Source organism: Corvus hawaiiensis, chromosome 2 (genome assembly GCF_020740725.1).
Source record: "Corvus hawaiiensis isolate bCorHaw1 chromosome 2, bCorHaw1.pri.cur, whole genome shotgun sequence".
Classification (NCBI taxonomy): domain Eukaryota; kingdom Metazoa; phylum Chordata; class Aves; order Passeriformes; family Corvidae; genus Corvus; species Corvus hawaiiensis.
Window position 1 is genome coordinate 37,996,085 of NC_063214.1, and position 19,772 is coordinate 38,015,856.

The following is a 19,772-nucleotide window of genomic DNA, read 5'->3' on the forward strand; positions in this document are numbered from 1 at the left end:
GGCAGTGAGCGGGCGGAAGCGCTGGGCTGGGGCGCCATGAGGGGCGCCGGGAGCAGCGCAGCCATCCGCGCTTTGGCCGGCCCCCTCCTTCTCCCGCTCCCGGCCCGGCTGCCCCCGGCTCCTCGCAGAGGTGAGAGGCGCCGCAGCGCCGTGCTCGATCCCCAGGCCCGCTGGCAGCTCCCGCGCCCGGGCGGGCAGGCGGCCGCTCGGGGTGGGCGGCTGCCGGGGTCGGTTGACCCGGGGCGGGGTCTGTGAGCGGCGCCGGAGCTGCACAGGGCGCTGGTCGGACTCGGTGTGTGGGAGCGGCCGCCGGGGCCGTCCCTGAGGCGCCGTGTGAGGGAGCGCTGAGCGCCTTCCCCCGGGGCCGTAACAAGGGGTGAGTTCCACGGGCGGGAGCAGCCGGGTGAGCGGCGTATGGGGCTGTCAGGGGCGGTTCGGGACGGGAGGAGTGGTGGGAATTACCGTGGGGCTGCAGAAGGGCGTCTCCGAAAGGTGTCTCAGGGAGGGTTTTGTGGAGTGATTTTCTCAGCCCCGGGCTGCGAGAGGAGCATCCAGTCGAGACTGCAGGAGTGGAGCGAGGGGACAAGAGCAGCATGGCGAGACAACCAGAACTGTAATACCAGCTTTCCTGAGACAGTGTCTCTGCAGTGTAGCTTTCAAATCAAGGAAAAATTCTTAGAAGACAAGAGTTGTGCGTTTAAAAGCTGGTACAGCTTCATGAAAACGATGTTTTGAGTTGGTTTTCATTATTTGTGTGTGGTATTTGATGCATCTTCACTCTAATGCAGTCATTAATTTGGGTGCTGTGGCTAGTTTAGTTATAGCAAGATCTTTATAGTACTTGTAGCATGTAACTTGATTTATCTAGTAGTGGCACAATATAAATTCCCTGTTGTTTAAATTATACAAAGCTTTTGCGTAAACGCATAGGATAAGACACAGAACAATTTGGTTAAGGCAGAGAGCCAGCAGTGCATAAAGTTTCGAATAAGCATGGATTAAGAAGTAACAGGAGTGCTTAGATAACAAAGAATTAATCAGAACAGAATCTGTAATATGCAAAGCCACACAAACATAAGGTAAAGAGAAACATGCTTCAAATAAAAGTAGGAGAAGCAGTGAAACCTGCTTGTGGGAAGGGATGTCATAAATAGAGTGGATCTTTAACTAATACCTGAGGTTAACTAATACCTATTTAGAGATTAGATATCCCTAATCTCTGAGGTATTAGATGCAAACATCGTATCCCTTTACTGCCTAGTTACTTTCTTGGTGAACCAATAAATTAATTCAGCATGAAAATTAGACTTGCATATATTTCTAAAAAAAAAAAAAGTTGTAGCTTTATGTTCACACAAGCCCTGAAAGTGAGAGGCTTGCATTAGATATAAGGAAGAAATTCCTAATGGTGAGGCACTGGAACAGATTGTACAGAAAAGTTTTGGATGCCCCATCCCTGGAAGTGTTCAGGGCCAGTTTGGATGAGGTTCTGAGCAACCTGGTTTAGTGGGAGGTGTCCCTGCCCATGGCAGGGGGGGTTGGAACAAGATGATCTTTAAGGTCCCTTCCAACCCAAACCATTCCGTGATTCTGTGACAAAATAAAAAGCTGTTGGAATTAAGGTTCAGCAGTTTAAATAAAATAGCAGTGCATGTTTAATTGCATGAAGTCGTTTAATATTTTACAAGTAAGAAAATTATTTAAGTGATGTTTCCCAAATACTATAAGACAATTGGCTGTGGGAGTTTATTTGTGTTGTATCAGGATGCTGGTCTGTTGCACAGGTACATGAATATACTTAAGATAGATCTGTGGGTCCTAGTTGGTGTAAATTTCCTGTGGAAAAGGGATGGATGGTTTCTGGTGTGTGCTGTAACCCAGCTTTTTGTTGCAACATCCATGCAGCTTTTCTGTGATGAAAGAAATTAAAATTAGTATATTGCATAATAAGCTAATCAAGTTAAGGTTAAGGCATGTTTTGTTATTTCCAGGTTTTGCTGCCACGTTCATTAGGAAGTCATATGATGTCAGAAGGGTTGATATCACTCCCCTGGAGCAGAGGAAGGTGACTTTTGATACCCATGCTTTAGTGCAGGAGCTGGAAACCCATGGTAAGTGATATCAGATAATAAAGGAAAACTTTTAATATTAAGTAGTGTAACTTTGAGTACTATCAGTTTCCCCACAGTACCAGTCCCTGGTGGTATAAAATGTTTTGGCAGCCTCTTGAGGAGGCTGGTGAAGGAGAGGCATCTGATGCTGTGCTATACAAATAACTACTACATTAGAGTGACCTCACTGGTAGGCAGGTTTATGTATTGTCTTCCAGCTGAGAAACATAACACAGGTAACAAATGTAAAGTAAGTAACAGTTAAAGATTTTTATAGCAAAAATGAAGTTCCTAAGGAAATTCCTTCTACTAGCCTGCTAATAATAACGAAGGGGTTTTTTCCTAATTAGAAATATTTTCAGCAGCATGGTGCTGTGATACATTCTTAATGCCTGCACTTTTGTTGTGAGTGAGACTGGCTGAGGGTTCTGCCCCCTGCAGCAGCTGTGAGTCAGAGCCTGCAGAGGAGTATTATAACAGAGCAGATGTATGTCATACATCCCTTGTACTTGCCAGGTTTCCAGTTTCTGTCACCCTGGAGGTATTTTAAATCAGGTGTGAGTGGAAATCTTTTCACAAGTTTATTCTGTCCCTGAGCCACTATAAACTGATTACTATCCAAAACATCCTTTCTCATGGAACTTCAGACATCCACATCTTTTGTTTATGCAGAATCTGGTATCTGTGAGGTGAATTTGATGCCCAGTCAGCTCTTTTGTGGGAAGAAGGAGTGAACATTTAATCTCTCATGTCACTCACCATTATGCAAACTTCTGTCATTTTGCCCCATCATTGTTTTCCAAACAGAAGAATCCTAGCTTGTTGCATTTTTCCTGAAGCAGTAGATTTTCCATGTTTTTGATTATTCATTATTCCCTTCTGTTAGTATTTTCTGCTTCTGTCACATTCCAGTCCATTTCACGTTTTCAGGGAACAGTGCTGGAATTACTTGACAACTGAATGTCCTATGGATTTGAATAGTAAAGTAATGTTGTTGTCTGTTGTGTTCCCTGTTCCTTTTCCTAGTAGTTCCAAAGGGTTTGGTTTGGCTTATTGATCCCTACTAAGCATTGAGCTGATGTCTTCATTAGACTAGCAACTATCTTTTAAAATTCCAAGTGACAATAGGAACTTTGTACAGTCGGAGGTTAGGATTGTTTCCACTATTTGGGTCTCATAATATTAATATGTGTTGGTAGTTAAAAGACTTACAATAGTCTGCTAACAATGTTTATTTTTTTCATGCCTGTCAGACTTGACAGCCTGTACTTCCCTACATGTGGGAACCTAGAATGCAGAGATATATTCTCTGCATTCTAGGTTCCCACACCTACATCTCTCTAGAACTGTGTTTTAAACCTGGCATTGTTATTTTCCAGTCCATGGCTAACCACAGTAAGCTGTGAAACGTTACTTGTCCCAGGGACTGATTCAGCTATTTCTTCTCTGAGTTCCTTTAAAACTTGTGGGGTGGAGTCTGTCTGGTGCCAGTTGTTACTCAGTTTAATTTGTTCCATAACTTCTACAAATACTTCAGTACCACAGTACAGGTCTTTATAGGCAAAACCAAGAAAGTGAGAGAGCCATTTTAGTTTTTCCCAAGTTTTAGGCAGTTTTCAGGCTCCAATCTCTTGCTTATATAAATTTTCCCACAATTTCTAAATTTTCACAAAACACAGTCGTTTCTTGCTGTGGAGGAAGAGCAAAATAAGGAATTGGCAAGAGCTTAAGTAACCCTGAAAATTGAGAGAAACTGAAGCAATACTATCACACCTTGTAGTGGAAGGAAGCTGTCATAAAGCATCTGTAGCTTTTTTAGACATGTAAACCAGTGGTGCACCTGGATGGTACCAGTATACTGAAAGGGAGCAGTAGCACAGTTCTCTAAATAATGTGCCTTGAAAGCATTTTTCAATGTTAATTTAGCTCACTTCATAAAATGGGGTAGTTGAAACACAATACATCAATCAGATTGCTGGAAAGAAATTTCTAGGGCAAAAGCTCTCAGCACTTGACCAGATACAGCTAAAATGAGAGCAATTTTTTTTCCCCATTATTCACCACACATCATCTTTAATGCTTCAAAATCACACCAAGCTATGGACAAAGTGTTACTTTTTATCATCAGAAAGCAAAAATCCCAGTTTGAGTTCATTCTGCAGGCAATGGATGCAGCAGTTTAAAAATCAGTTTTGCATATGTTCCTATCTGTGCAGGACAGTTTCAATATATGCAGAATTACTTCTTATTATTCTACAGAATGCATGCTTTGTAGCTCAAGGTAAGTTTGGTTTTAAAAGAATTTGTGGAAGTTCACTATGAAGTAAAGTTTTGCTAAATTATTTTTATAATGCATGAACGGCTGGATCCTGTATGAAGGAATTTGGTCTTTCTGCCAGCTGCATGTATAGGCTTTCAGTATATTAAAAGGTACTGTGCTTCAGATTTTTGCAGCATTAAGTCTGTGTTTTTTCTAGTTGAAGTCGCAGTGACTGGCTCCTGGCTGTCAGTTTCCAGTCACGTGTGTGAATTCCCGTGTGCCACTGTGATTAGGTGTGGCACTTGAGCACCCCAGGTGACTACACATCTCTTGCTGCTCATGCGTATTTTAAATATCACCTTAACTCATCATCCTTCAATTGTCGCCCAGGCTTTGGGAAGGAGCAAGCACAGACCATCGTGTCGGCGTTGATAACCCTGTCCAATGTCAGCTTAGACACCGTCTATAAGGACATGGTTACACAGGCCCAGCAGGTAAAAACTCGTTTCTGCTATGTAGCTATAAAGGCTCATGGTGGCATCTTTAAAACGCAAGTGAGCACCTCTCTCTAGTACTATAAACACCTCACTGTGCCAGGTTTTCCTAAGTTTACGTGGGATTTTAACAGATAGTTATAGGCCCTGACCAGCTTCCACTGAAGTCTGACTACTTCATTGAACACAACGAAGTTTTTACAATTCCTGGGAAAACTTCAGTTACATTTACACTAAGGAGCTAATATGCCTCATACCATCTTAAAATATTCATTATCAGTACTGACTACACTATAAAAAACAGTGTTTCTGCCTAATACAATTCCATGCAAATTCTATTTGGGATGCTGACTTTCTTTGCATCTAATAGGATTTCCAAAGAGAAAGCTTTTCATTTCATTGAAGAAAAAAGAACCACAGAGACAGAAATTCTTGTCTTCTTCTGAGATTTAGAGGAAAAAAAAAAAAAAAGGTAGACAACTTATATTACAAGTAAATTCTAGTAAGATAAAAATCTCTTAGAAGAAAGGTTCAGCAGTTCAAATAAAATAGCAATGAATGCTTAATTACCTTAAGTAATTGAAGAAGGATGGCACATCATTTCAGCTTGCACAGCCTTCTGGAGCAATGATCAAAACCATCACTGTGCATCAGAGAATCCCACAGCAGTGTGTCATTTTCCATGCTAAATAGTAGGGTAACTTCTTTATGCTGGGTGAAGGAGTATTGCTTTCAGCATTTTAAAATACTGAGTTTCTTCCTTTATTTTCTGGTTTGGTTTGTTTCCTGTGTTTATACATAGTGGTTGAATTCTGAACTTGTTAGTTCAAACCCCAGGAAGGCTTTTTTCAGTGCTTATTAGCAGTGCTTTACTTGTGTCCATCAGACTTTGAAGCTGACAGTGTGATACTCCTGTCATTAAGTCTTTCGCTTTCAATGGGTTTGTAGGCAAGAAATGGAAGTGCTGATTAAGAGTTGCATTCAGACCCACAGTTAATGCTTCTGAGGCTGCTGAATGTTCACTGAAAGTGCAAGAGACTGCAGGACTGACCTGTAGCTACAGTCTACTTCATTTCATCGCTACTTGGATTAATACCTCTGACCTTCTGGCTTAAATTCAGAGTTGGTGTATTAAAGCAACAGAAAAAGCACAAACCTCTTGAGTCTTTCAAACAAATTGCTGTATGAAATTGTCTGTTTCTGTCACATTCTTGGTAGAGAGACTCCCCACTTCTGTGCTTTGCAGTAGCTAATTTCATAATTTCAGACCTAAACATTTTTCCTTTACTTGCCAGAAAGAGTGCACCTTAATCAATGGCATGTTTCATTTTTCAAAGGAAATAACTTTACAGCAGATAATGGCACATTTGGACTCCATTCGAAAAGATATGGTCATCCTGGAGAAAAGTGAATTTGCAAACTTGAGAGCAGAGAATGAGGTACTAATACATATTTTCATTAAGCAGTTTAATCGCAGTATTTGTTCCGTTTTACCTGTTGTACATTTTTGTGGAACAAAATATGAATGTAAAAGTAATTCTGGATACTTCTATCAGAATTGAAGAGTCTGTATGTTACAACTTTAGAGATCACATAAAAATATATTTCACATGCTAAGACCTGCTCAGATCTTCTGTAAAGGATTCTAAGATGTGTACATTTTTTTCATCTTCTGTAATTTTATTTAAGGGTAACTGCTAGTTTCTGGCCATTAACCATACAGTGCAGGGAGAGGAGTCAGCCATTCCTTTGCAACAATTTAATTGATTTGGTGATTGAGACACGTTTTGCTTTTACTTCATGGCATTTTGATATTTCTCTGCTGTCTTTAGAATCAGAATAACAAGATCATCATTGTTACAAAATAATTACTTTATTTTGAACAATATTCCCAGCAGATTATATATACCTGTACATTCAAACACATTAATTAGGATATTTAATTAAGAACAAATTGCCCCATTGGGAGGAAAAATGGGGGAAGAATAATTGCACGGATGCAGTGGTAACACTTACATGACTGATTCATTTGGTTAACAGTTTCCTGAATTTGTAAGAATCTTTTTTTTTTTTCCTCTGCCCTTAGAAAATGAAAATTGAATTAGATCAAGTTAAACAGCAGCTAATGGTAAGTAAACAGCAAGTACCTACACACTCCCATTACGGAGAATAAACAACTATTTTCAAAATCTTCATTTGTTTTAAAGACTGAAACTGGTAAAATCCGAGCTGACAGCAAGCTAGACATAAACCTGGAGAGGAGCAGGGTGACAGATATGGTAAGTTGGTCTGTGAAGATGCCCTTATTAGCTCTGTGTTGTGTTTCTGTTGCTGCAGTTGTGATTTATCTTCTATCCACAGTTTACAGATCAGGAGAGGAAACTGATGGAAGCAACTACAGAGTTTCATAAAAAAGTAAGTATTGAACACAGCCGGGTACAGTCACACATTGCATGTTCGGTAAACCCCAAACTTTGGTGAAAGCTAGTATGTTTTTGGCTATGGTAAAGCAAAAGGCCAGGCTCTATCACTTGGAGCTGTTGTAGTTGTTTCTTGCCTGTTTCTCGCTGAACTCCAGTCAGCACAGGGAGGCATGCGGGCCTTGTCCCTTGCTTCCAAGTACCTTGTCGCAGGCTGGCACATGGGGGATGTGAGCTATCATGCTGCCCTTTTCCCAGTGTTAACTGATGAGCTGTACCACAGGGATGGTTCAGGTGCCTACAGCCAAGCCATTCGAGGACTGGAAGTAAGTCCTCAAAGCTGCTAGAGGACAGCAAAGTCTAAGAGGCTGAAAAGGGACCATGTTCATCTTGACTATATCCTCCCTTTTTGGGATATGCTTTGTGACTCCTCAAACCACTGTTTCTCAGAAATGTAGGAATACTGTTCTGTGTGCTGTAGAATATCTCCTTTAGGAGGCACTGGCACATCAGAGACAAAAGTCTGTGTCATGAGGGTGGTGAGACACTGGCACAGGTTGCCCAGAGAAGCTGTGGACTCCTGGCAGTGCTCAAGGCCAGACTGGAAGGAGCTCTGAGTAACCTGGTCTAGTGGAAGGTGTCCCCCCCATGGCGGTGGGGCTAGAACTAGATTGTCTTTAAGGTCCCTTCCAACCCAAGCCAGTCTGTGATTCTATGATCATTGGAGTTTTCTCGTTTTGTGTCTCTGTCCCTTCAGTAATCTTCCCAGACTGTGTGAAGCAACATTCTCTGTCTTCTAATGTCTCTTAGCAGTGATAGGTTGGAAATTATTTCTTGTTTCTAGTAGCATGGTATTTTTGTTCAGCTTTGGAAAGTTGAAGGGGCTAGAGACCATTGTGAAATATATGCTGTCTTTCAATATTTCAGGATGCAAATACCAACAGCGTTATCTCAGAAATCAGTAATAAAATTGACACTGAAATAGCCTCCTTAAAAACGCTCATGGAATCGAATAAACTTGATACCATTCGTTATTTGGCAGGTATGTGATAGGCAAGGAGGTGAGTACTGGTACTGGATCATGGGTGTATAAAATTCTGTTCAGGAGTAAATGCTAAAAGAGGTCAGCTGTAGCAGCAGACAACTGGTATTGGGTGGAGAAGAGGTGGGAGCATGCCACAGTAGGACTAGGAGTGTGCCCAGAACTAGGATTAGGATGAATATGGACATGGTTTAAAAAAAATTGAAAGCCTAAATACCTTATCCAGCTTGACAGTACTCCTGCTTGCTGCAGCAGTTATTGATGTGATGGAGTTGCTAGAGAGGTTTTGCTGAGGTCACTTATATTACCCTGAAGGGGTAATTCAGGACTGGTGTGAGTGACCAGTTCTGCCTCCCACTGAGTCTCCACAAACACAATTTCAGTGTGGCAGGACTTGTACTTTCTCCTGCCAAGCAGAACAAATTTCAGTCTGATTTGGGATTAGTCTTCTCAATATATACATAACCACTGAAGTTTTTATTGTGTAGGAGCTGGATAGAAAGAGAGTAATGCTTTATATTTGGAAGTGAGAATAAGTTCAAAGGGAAATGTAATTAGCTTTAACACTAATTGAAACAGCAGTGTAACAAATTTAAAGCACAACTCGTCAGGCTTCAGGAATGCTGCTGTGTTTGACAGTTCATTGTAAAATTCATTGTCATTTTCATTCTGTGGGAAATCTGCAATGTCTAACGTGAGCCCTGGTGCAGCCAGCTCTCCTGTAATGCAGTTTCCAGTAGCTGGGTGACAGTAGTAAAAGCCCCCATAGCCTGTGGTGCTCTCAGGTATCCAGTGTAGCTGTTGGGATGTGTCCCTGAAAACCTGGCTCCTCAGGCTGCTGCATTGGGCCTTCCACCTCAGTGCTGCAGCTGTGCTGCTGTGCAGGGTGCAGCATCCAGGACCAGCTGTTGGATTCTGGAATTGTTCTGTCGCACCTGCAGCAATCTGTGAGGTTTAGGAAGTTCTGCCCTAGAGTTGTTACTGTTCTTCCATCTGTTTGTAGGTAATTTCCTCTATGGATAAAGCAGTACAACAGCATTCAGCTAATTCTCTCCTTTCTTTATTGTTTTTTTTAACAGCTTCAGTGTTCACTTGCCTAGCGATAGCACTGGGATTTTACAGGTTCTGGAAATAGATATACATGGAATGACTGCACTAAATACAGACAGAAAAGACCACCCAGACAACACCACTTTGATGACCATGTTTGTGCTGTAGATAACCTCGGTACCTTTTTGTTTTGGTATTCTTCCTGTATAATAAAAATGTTTTCTGAATATGTAACACTAAAGATCAAAATATTTGGGGGGAAAGTAGCCAGATAGTAATATTTCATTGCCTCCTATTCAATACTGTATTTATTTCAAAGTATTTCTTATGCTATACCAGAAAGTTTCCTAATATTTTTTAGAATTAAATTTGTTTTCTTTTTGGAAAATTCTCACTGTCATCTCTTTTCAAGATGGAAATATTAAACATTTTATATGCCCTTGAAATGGGAATACAGTTCCCAAATTAGGGGATGCTAATACCAGACTTCAACATATCTAATCTGATCCAAGTAAATTAGTCTTAAACATAGGTTCTGGATTTTGCCTTTAATCTGTTCCTCACTTCTTTGATGAATTGAAGCTTGGCCCTTTGGGGTTTTTTATCTACATACATAAAAACACACTCCAAGGCCTTTACTAAAGAACCCTTTTTTTTTTTTCCTTGAAAACTGGTTTACATTAATTTAAAATCTCATGTACAACTACCCTGTCTCCATGGATTTATTTTATTTAGTATCTCCTGCAATTTCTGTAAGCGCAGAGGTCAAAAGAATGGGAAAACTTCTCTGTCTTCACCTTTTCAGGGGAAAATGCCTCCACTCTCAGCAACTGTGTACAGCCCTGGGGCCGATGAGTGCTCTTAACTTCCCCCCCTCAAGTAGCACAAAGTATTTCCAAGAAACCAGCTCATATTTCCTGGGCACCGTACCTGGCTTTTAACATGGAAATACTCAGCATCTCAGTGGTGCCAGGGTGGTGGTGGTGGTGATCATGCTCATCCTCTCCACTCCTCCAGACTGTTCTGTAATCCTGTGGGACACACTGACCTTCCTGACCACTCTGCCTTCTGCAAGGACTTGACAACTCTTGTTGCAGAGTTGCAACACAGCTGAAGGGTGGATGCCTTCCAAAACTGAAGCAGTTCTGTCTTGTTGAGTGCAAATGTGTATGCTTGGTTTGATTCTTTTAGTAAAATGATAATTCTTAAAAAGTCTTTCTGGATTAACTTTGAAGTAAGAATAGGCCTTTTATGGGCTAAGGACTACGTAGTACTGACTAGTGGCAATTTTTTTATTGCTGTTTTATTCTGTTTACAGTTGAACTTGCTGGTATTCTGCCAATTCTTATATTCACAGCATTAAATTATTTATCATCTTCATTCAAAAACATAAAATAATTTCTTATATTTGCTGTCTGGCTATCTGAGAGTTTCTACATGAAAGTTTAGCACCAATGGTGATGCAGGAAATAGTTCATCTGCTGCAGCTTCTCACTACCATCATTTCACACACCCTGAACTGGGCTCTCGGTACAAGGCTTATGCTGTTAGTCAGCGTGCCTCTCCTTCACTGTGCACACAAAACCATGGATTTTTATTTTTCAGGACCTTTGAAATTCTCAGAGATTAAGTTTTCTATGGTACTAAGGAGAGGACAGTTCAGGACTTACGCACTAAAATAATTAAGTCTCAAAATAAGGGTTCCAGAGGGAAAATAATTTCACAATAGCACACAGCTGACAGAAAAACTTGTATATGTGTAGTCATTAAATTATTTTTAGGTGCGGAGGAGAGGTCAGGGTTGCAGTTTCTAACCACAAGCTGCCCCATAACTTAGTAAACCCTTCAGCCCTGAGTTAGAGACCCAACTGCTGCAAGTCATCTGGCACCTCCCAAAGGAGTTGCTTCCTGCCTTCTTTAGGAATGACTAAAGAGAAAAATCAAGGGGCCTGGCACCTGTGTGCAGCTGAGAAGTAATTCTCCCATCCACTATTCATCTTCCACACTGAATATTCTAGGAGGTAAGGTGCACTTTTGCCATCCTAGGGTAGTAGTACGAAATAGACCAATGGATGGAGATACTTTTCCCAGAGCCATGAGGGCCTGTGACATTCCTGATGTTAGGCCAGAGAACTAGAGAACTAAAATGTAGTTCAGTGAAAGGCAGAGACCCACACCTCATCTGTGGAGCTGGGCTGTGCAAACACTTTGCATTATCTGGAATATTGCTTTTATACCTCCACAATCTGCTGCCCCTCCTTTGAGACTCGTTCCTCAGTGTGGTCTCACAAACCCTCCTCCTGGGCTGCAGGCAGGCTGCTTCTTTATTTTCTTTTTGTCTTTGCAAGACTCGGCCATTGTCTCAGCTTCCTGAAACAAAGAATACTGCAGCCATTAAACAGCAACCAGTGAAAGGATTTAAAATTCTACATCTGGGAGTAACAACAGAATACTGTGTTCAGACTGAAGCTGAGGGCACAGCACAGTCCCAGGGCATGGGATGGCAACACAGCAGTGTGAGACTTGAAGGTCCCTTGGCTGTAGCAGTCACTCAGCCAGAAAGGCAGCTTGGTTAGAAGGGGAAAATTACCAAAAAAATGGCCTAATGGAAAATAGTGACAAAGAAAATGTTTGCCAGCCTGGGAATCACAAGGCTGAGAAGCAGAAACATCCTTGAAAAGTGCAGCTGGCTTCTCTGAAGTATAGCTGTGGCACCTAGCATTCAGAGCCTGAGATTCCACTGAGAAACACAAAAACAAGGGACCGCAGAGGCAATTGGCTGAAAAGGTGGAAAATAGTCTAGGAATTAAAAAATGGTCTGAAAGAAGTGAAGCATCCATCTATTGCCTGTATAGGTAAAAAGTAAAAAATTAGAAACATCATCATCTTGCAGTGGTGGTGTCCTCTACCCTCTTATGTCTCTATCACATAAAAAGAGCTTAATTTTTAATTCAAAATAGAACCTCTGAGAACATACAGTGCTGCATGTTTCCTTTCCCAAACAGATTGAATTCTCTGCATGAACTTTCTATGAGATCTTGGACTCTCATTCAGTATGCCTGACTGACTCCAGATGCTGTGATATGGATCAAGACCCTGTTATTTGATTTGTCCCCTTCTGGGGACCCATGGTTGCAATCTCTACACCCCTGCAGGCTGGGTAACCCTTTAGGTGGGGACAACACCTCTCCCGAAGCACTATTCCAGTCTCAGTCACCAGGTACCAGCCAAGGAGAACTGCCAGTCACTGGATATGCAGTGTGGAAGTACTCAGGGATTGGCCCACTCCTTTTGTTAATGTGAAATAGTCCTTCTCTGACAAGAGTACAGAAAGAAACTGATACTCTTTCACAGCAGAGACTCTGTCAAGGATAGACAAAAGCTCCTGCTCACTTCAGTGTCCCAAGCTGAAAGGTGCAGCACATTTTCTCCAGTATTTCCGAGCACTGTGCCTAGGAATCTTAGAGGAAAGAAACACGCACAAGCAACAGGCAGTAGCCTCTGTAGCCTCTGTGCCATGCCCAGAGGAGCTGGTGTGGCACTCACCGCAGAGGAAGCAGAGGGCGTGCGGGTTTTGCCCCGACTCTCTCGGAGCTGGCTTATCTCAGCCCGGTACTCATCCAGCTGGCTCTCCAGCTTCTCCCGCCTGACCCGCTCGTATTCCAGCTGGGCCTCCAGCTCCCTCACAGCCCTGCCAAAAGCAAACGAGACAAGCAGAGCATGAAGTACACCCAAACCTGCCCCGGCTACTCCACGTGGTGCTGGGCCTTTGCCAGGGAACAGCACAGGCACGCAGAAAGCAGCGCAGCGCAGCACGCCTCACGCCAGCTGTGCTCAGGCTCCGGACCCTTGGTGACAGCGCTGAACAGCAACCTTCCCTCTCGGAGGAGCGGCGCTCAGCGCAATGGGACCGCGAGATGGAGCCGTCTGCCCACACACCGAGCCCGGGCTCCGGTGCCTGCGACCAGGCCAGGCTCAGCTGCGGGGGAGGGAGAAGTGCCCAAGCAGCAACTAAGTTATTACGAAATAGAGAAAAAGCACAAGGCCGGCGGCATTCTGGAAAGGTCAGGGGAGCTTTCTCATTCAGATCTGGTGCTTCTACATCCTTCCTATTGATCGACTGGCTTATACACAGTTGCACAAGATCTCACTAGTCACACCCTCAATGGCTCCTAAATTACTTGAGATTCCTGAACTGTTTAGCTGACACATAATTCACACATAAAATGAGTCTCGAGTTCAGCTGGCTCTCTCCTATATCAGCATGAATATCACAGCTACAAAGATGGAAGATCAGTAAAAGGAAATAGAAGATATCTGCCCTGTGCATCCCAACAGCACAGCAGGAAAGCTCTCAGCAAGACTCACCATGTTTCCCTGTTTCCCAGAGTGAAGAATTCCTGACTCAGGCCGTTTGAGCTACCAATCAGCCTTACCGACCCTGCAAGAATGGCCTGTGCTCAGTGTTCAGGAGACAGCTGACTTCTTCCATGCTTCCAATTAAAGAGGCACAGCTCCCAAACTGTGTGGCACACTCACGGTGGCAATTTCCTGCAATGAACCCTGGTGAAAGCACGGTGAAGTGGTTCACACCAGGCCTCTTACAGCCAAAAAACCTGGACTAAAGCAGAAATCTTCAAAATCTGCTACAGTGGCCTTCCCAAGTGGCAACTCCTGCTTTTCATCTAGCAAAATGGTGTTGCCATTAAGTATTTTATCAACAATGAGGTTTTCTGGCCTATGATACAAGCATCTTGGGGTCTATCCACAGATAGGTACCCTGAGAAGGGTAGGTAGGTATGCTGAGAAGCCCTATTTCCTTTTCAAAAGAATAGTTTAGGGCTAAGGATGCTTTCTAGCCTTCACAGGTGAGAGAGACCCTTCAGAGAGCCTCACAATTTTTCTAGTTTAGCCACACATGCCATAGAAGGCAATACCCCTTGAAGAGCCCCACCAGAGCCTTCCAATAGACAATGCTAGCTCTGGAGCAGCTGCTCTATCCATAATGAATTTTCATGTCTGTCATTAGTCAACAGTGACTTTTCCATCATTAAAAACAGACTGCTCTGACCTTTCAGTGAGGGCATCAACACCTGAGCTGGTCACCCTCTTCCTTTAAAACCAGGAGAGACACTCCTAGAAGTGATGAATCTCATCCTGAAGTACATGTCTAATTATGCCCTAGAAGTGCCTACACCACTCCAAGAAGTTTAAAAAGGAGCTTCAAGGTAACTAACTCAGATGCAGGTACCTGTTACCTATAATAGACATATCAAGTTAAGGAAGATGGACTTCCAGCATAACCTGAGTCAAAGAGTGACCTGGAACCAAAAGAAATCCTGACCTCGGTTTCCTGGCTCAGATATGGCTGTAAAACAAAGTACTTAATTGCAATCTGTGACACCTACTACCTGCTCCAGATCCACACAGACTGGTAAGTCTGCTGTCTTCTTGACAGCATACATCTTGATGGCTCAGGACAGTCTCCTCTCAGTGACCAAATAAAGGCAGTGGTTTGGGTTGGCCCAAACACATTATGGAGGTGGTTATCTACAGAGACTGAGAACAGAGGGTAGCCAAATCTTTGACAGGCAGAGGTGGAGACAGGCCTGTCTTTGGAGGCTGCATTACTGTTAAATCTCTAAATCTTTGACAGAGTTTTCTTTGAAATGTAGACAGTCTGTCCATCAAATCACCTGGCCAATCTAACAGAACCATTTGATTTAACAGACACACTGAGAATTAGACAGATACTATGAACAGTACTTCAAATGTATCAGCAGGTTTGTTGATAGGTTTTTTTCTGTGGTCTGGACACAAGCTAATGTTTTCCTGAGCACAGAAATACATTGCCAATGAACAGAAATGTTGGCAGGTCACTGAATAATCTCTGCTCTATATGCACTTCCATCCAAGCCATGGTAAGACTATTGCCTATTTTCAGATTTACTGAAGGGCATACATATATGTCTTTGGCATCCTCAGTGGAAACAAAACAGCCAGAATTTATCAGACCTACTGGACAAATCTGCAGGAAAACCTGAAGGCCAAACAGATGATCTTGCACAAGAATCATGGACCTATCAAGCACTTGTGTTGTGGGGCTGATCCTGATGGTAGAAATTTAGAAATGGCCAGACAAATTGCTGCATTTCTTTTTGGCCTGGTTGAAGTTGGTAAGTGGAAAAGACAAAATGGCCAAAGCAAATTTGAGTGTAAGCCAGCTTTAAAGGAGAATTTAAAATGGGCCCCACAGAGGTGAACATTAGCAGGGCAAAATAACCTTACTTCTCAACTTTCTTTTCTTCTTTTTTCATCTTCCTCTCCTCTTCAGTTATTCCTCCCAGCTGTCTGTAGTTGCTGTAGGCAATTTCTAGAAGTCGCTGAAGTTCTTTAATCTTGTGATAGGCCCTTACTGTAAGACAGAGTTCTCCAGGTAGGTAAATTCAGGGAGAAGACAGTAATGCTGGAATCCAATAGTCTGGAAAATAGTCTCACACACGCAAGAGCAGAAATCACACTGCTCAGCAAACACTGAGCTACTCCTGACACCCACACTGCAAGCAGATCAAAAACAAATAGCAATCCAACACTGTTGCACCAACATGGACTAAAATGGTGTAACAACTACGATCTGATTGCCCTCTGCTTGCTTTCTAATTTTCCACTATTTGTTTCAATGCTCAGTATTACAGATATCCCATCAAATATCTCATCTTACAACAAAAAGATCAGAGCAGTTGGCAGGAATTGTCCTACTTAGGACGATAATGCCTTGATACCAACTTTTTCAAACAAGGAATGATGGAAATACAGTGCTTACTGCGTGCATTCCTTTTCTCTGCTTTATCCAGGGTTAAATCTTCTTTGCTATCTGTACTCCCTTCCACACCATGTGTTTCAAAAAACTTTATGTTGTTTGCATCAAGTTCCTCATCACTAGAGTTACTGTCTCCAGTTCTTGGTGTCAAAAGTTCCACAGCTGCCAAATGGCCAAATCTGCACAGAGAACAGTTAAAATCTGGAAAAACATGTGTGGTAGAAACTCTCTGGAACTGTCTATGTTCCCATTTATCAGAGGAGTTTTGGGACTAAAGGAAGCACTGGTACACACACTACAACTATCTATCTACTTTTTGTAGTATTCTTATGGCATGAGCTCTGCCTCGATGGAACCTTATGGCAATGGCTCCTGCATCAGAGGCATCTTTTTCCTTTGCAGGATTTCTTACTTGAATCTCATCAGAATCTGCATTATTTTTGTTAATGCAAAAATCAGCTGGCTTCTGCTATTTCTCACTTACTTTGTACAGCGAACTGTGAGCATACTGGCTCACAACTGTCCTTTTGCAAATGAGCTAGTTTTCCTCTTTTGTGTCTGACCTCACTAAAAAGAAAATTAAATTAAGTGGAAATTAAAACATTTTATAGCTACAATATTATAGCTACAATACAGCCTTGCTTATCACTCAGAGCTGAATTCATGGGCCTGATCTGTTCTTTCTTCATCACTGAAAATCAGGATTAATTCCGACACGCTGACAGGATATTGATATACAAGTAACAAGTAAAGTGTCAGAGCTACCGGATATGTACTGCTACCTCTTGGCTACATCCTTTGGAGTCTCTCCAGCATCATTTGTAATGTCACAGCCAGCTCCCATTTCAACCAACCACTGTAAGCAATGGATATGCCCCTGTTCAGCAGCTAAGGGAAGGAAGGTGCACACAAGTCAGTTACATACAACTGAAGTGTTTCAAACCTAAAATGTCCTCCTCTTGCCATTATTTGACATGCAAAGATTGGGCTCACTAAGACGCCACAAGGGAAATACTATTTCAAGAGAAGCCTGTGCATCAAGATGCTCACATCACTTGGCTACACAGAGTTTTGAGGAAGAGCATGCAGTGTGGTTTGGTGGCTCTTTCTAGTTTTAGAAACGTACTGGCACCTCTTCCTGGACATGAGTTAAACTAAACTTGCCCAGTCTCATGTACGAAACACAAGACACACAAGTAACTGCTGCCCTAGTAAGAAAGGCCTGTATGTCACAGTTTGGCAGCAATGTGCTGTCACCTCTCCCTGGCTTTGGGTTCTCAGGGGACAGACACAGATGCTTGTCCCAGTCTGTGGTGTGTGCTGCTGTCTCAGAAGGGAGAAGCAGGGCTTTGTGCTGGAGCTAAATGTACAGCATTTCTTGGGGCAGACACTCGAGGCAGCACCTCGAGGCAGCACCCTGACACAACCCTACTCATGTGATCTGGCATGGCCACTGCTCCCACCACGTGGTGCCAGGAACAATGTCTCACTTATGGAAGATGGTATTTGGCAAGTCTAGATGACACTGTACACTGATTTTCTCAAGGAAGAATAAGTCCATTTCTTGACAGCACTCCCTTTTAGAGTGTTATATAACAAATTTGTTATATTTGTTTTCCTACTGAGATAAGGAAATGAAATTACAACATCAGCATGTAAACACTGGGGATGAAACAACTGTAGGTCAGCATCATTCCAAGAAAAGAAAGTGGGATTTTAAAATCACTACATATCAGTTATTTTAATGAGAACTTTAATTATGTTTTTAAAAATTCTACCACATAACTAGTCAAAAACAAATGTAGGAAATGTGTTAAAAGCATATTACAAAAATGCTTCCCTCTTTCTTTCCTCTTCTGCTTCTTATTTCAGACAATACTGTGAAACCCCCAAACACAAAAGGACCATTTCTTCTGTAATGCAAGCGGTCCACTACATGTCAGAGTGTCAGCCAGAAGTTTACCTTTCTTCACAGCATCCTACCAAATGATTTTGTTGTGGTTTTTACAACATATCTCCACAGTACTGATGTGTTCAGTAAAGAAAGGCCCAGGCCACAATACAGATCATTCTTATACCTAGCCAGCCAAATGTTTCTAAAAGCCACATCTTGCCTAATAAAAAACAAAACCCCAAAACTATTTAGTTACATTAAATTAAGTGAAAATTAAAACCTTTTATAGTTACAATAAAGCTCTGGTTATCACTCCAAGCTGGAATTCATGTGCTTGATCTGTTCTTTCTCCATCACTGAAAATCAGGATTAATTCCAACAAAGCTGACATGATATTGATACACAAATAGTAAGTAAATACATGTCAGAGCTACTTAGTTTTCAGTTTAGATGCTGATTTCTCTTTATTGTAAGCTCTTTTTTCTTGACTTGAGCTTGGTTATATTGTTTTTAAAGTGACCCACGAACACATACATTACAAAATATGCGGTTTGGGGTTGCCTTGCCAAGCCCTCAAGAAATGAGATGCTGCTTTTCATGAAGTTTATATAAGCAGCCACTTGAAAAACAAAGTAAACAAACCAGCAACAAACAGTAACAGCTGAAACACAGATCATATTTACCAACCTTTGTGCAGGAGAGTGGATCCCTTATCATCCCGCTCGTTAATATTGATTACTCCACTTCTCACTAGTCTTCTAAGCACTAACAAGTCTCCTTTGAAAGCAGCACCATGAGCTGGGAAAGCTAAAACTGAAAATGAAATGCACATGTTTGCAAGCAGATGCCAGTAATTCTACTGAGTGTGCTGGTATTTGTATCTCATGGCTCACCTCTCTCATAGCAACTTATGTATAAGCACTTCAGAGGTAGCAAGGATAATGCACCTTAATCAGCTAAAATGCAGCTGTGTAACCAGCAGTGCTCACCACACACTTGACTAAACATGTCTTGGTTATGGCTACAGGCATCTCATGCAGTTAAGACATTAATTTCACAAACCCGAAATAACAAGTACACCTTTGTGTACTTCTACAGAATTATACATAATGCCTTTTTTAACTGTATCTTGACCCATACTCACCTTCCTGTGTCTCTGGATGCTCTCCCTCTTTTTCCACAGCATCAATATATTGCAGAATATTATCTTTGTAGAACCGTTCAGCCAAGTCCCTTGGAGTCTCTCCATGGTCATTCCTGGCTTTCAGTGTGTGCGTAACACCAGCCGTTTTCCCGACCAAGAACTTAAAGCAATGCAAGTGTCCTTCCACTGCTGCCAGATGTGCTACAGCACAAGGTGAAACAAAGGGTGTTAGACCAGAACCCTGCTACCCACTGGGAGAGCAATGCTCTCACCACTGCTTAGAGCTGGCTCATCTACCACCATGTGAGCCATCCGACACTGCACATGGGGAACAGCGGCCTCAGCTGAACTGGGGATGTTCAGCTCCCACCCAGGACAGAGTTCAGCTCTGGGCAAAGGAGGTAAAGCTACCAGGGATAGGATCTGCAAAGGTGATTGCCTGGCAGAGCTGACTGCAGGAGACAATCCAGACTCCCAACAGAGCACTGAGCCCTAGCTCGGAGCGTGCACTGCTGGGGTCTCACCTCCCCCAGGAAC

The 19,772-nt window shown here is 42.4% G+C and overlaps 2 protein-coding genes across 7 annotated transcripts in view; one reads left to right on the forward strand and one right to left on the reverse strand.

Moving 5' to 3' along the window:
* On the forward strand, positions 1–10,799 carry CCDC90B (coiled-coil domain containing 90B). Its single transcript, XM_048294485.1, has 9 exons — positions 1–130; positions 1,992–2,111; positions 4,762–4,865; positions 6,203–6,304; positions 6,952–6,993; positions 7,073–7,144; positions 7,227–7,280; positions 8,213–8,327; positions 9,407–10,799. Exons 1-9 carry the CDS (start codon positions 37–39, stop codon positions 9,460–9,462), a joined length of 759 nt encoding a protein of 252 aa, XP_048150442.1. The 5' UTR covers positions 1–36; the 3' UTR covers positions 9,463–10,799.
* ANKRD42 (ankyrin repeat domain 42) overlaps positions 8,152–19,772 on the reverse strand; it is a 19,943-nt gene continuing 8,322 nt past the window's right edge. For 4 of the 6 annotated variants that reach the window (XM_048294481.1, XM_048294482.1, XM_048294479.1 and 1 more), the window contains 8 exons: positions 19,236–19,436; positions 18,779–18,904; positions 16,980–17,085; positions 16,201–16,376; positions 15,666–15,792; positions 12,924–13,068; positions 11,615–11,747; positions 8,152–9,340 (listed from right to left, as the gene is read on the reverse strand). In XM_048294481.1, coding sequence (XP_048150438.1) covers positions 11,652–11,747; positions 12,924–13,068; positions 15,666–15,792; positions 16,201–16,376; positions 16,980–17,085; positions 18,779–18,904; positions 19,236–19,436 — 977 coding nt within the window. In that variant the 3' untranslated portion in view covers positions 8,152–9,340; positions 11,615–11,651. Of the gene's footprint in view, positions 9,341–11,614; positions 11,748–12,923; positions 13,069–15,665; positions 15,793–16,200; positions 16,377–16,962; positions 17,086–18,778; positions 18,905–19,235; positions 19,437–19,772 lie in introns of those variants that run through there. The other 2 variants (XM_048294483.1, XM_048294484.1) reach the window with 2 other exon arrangements.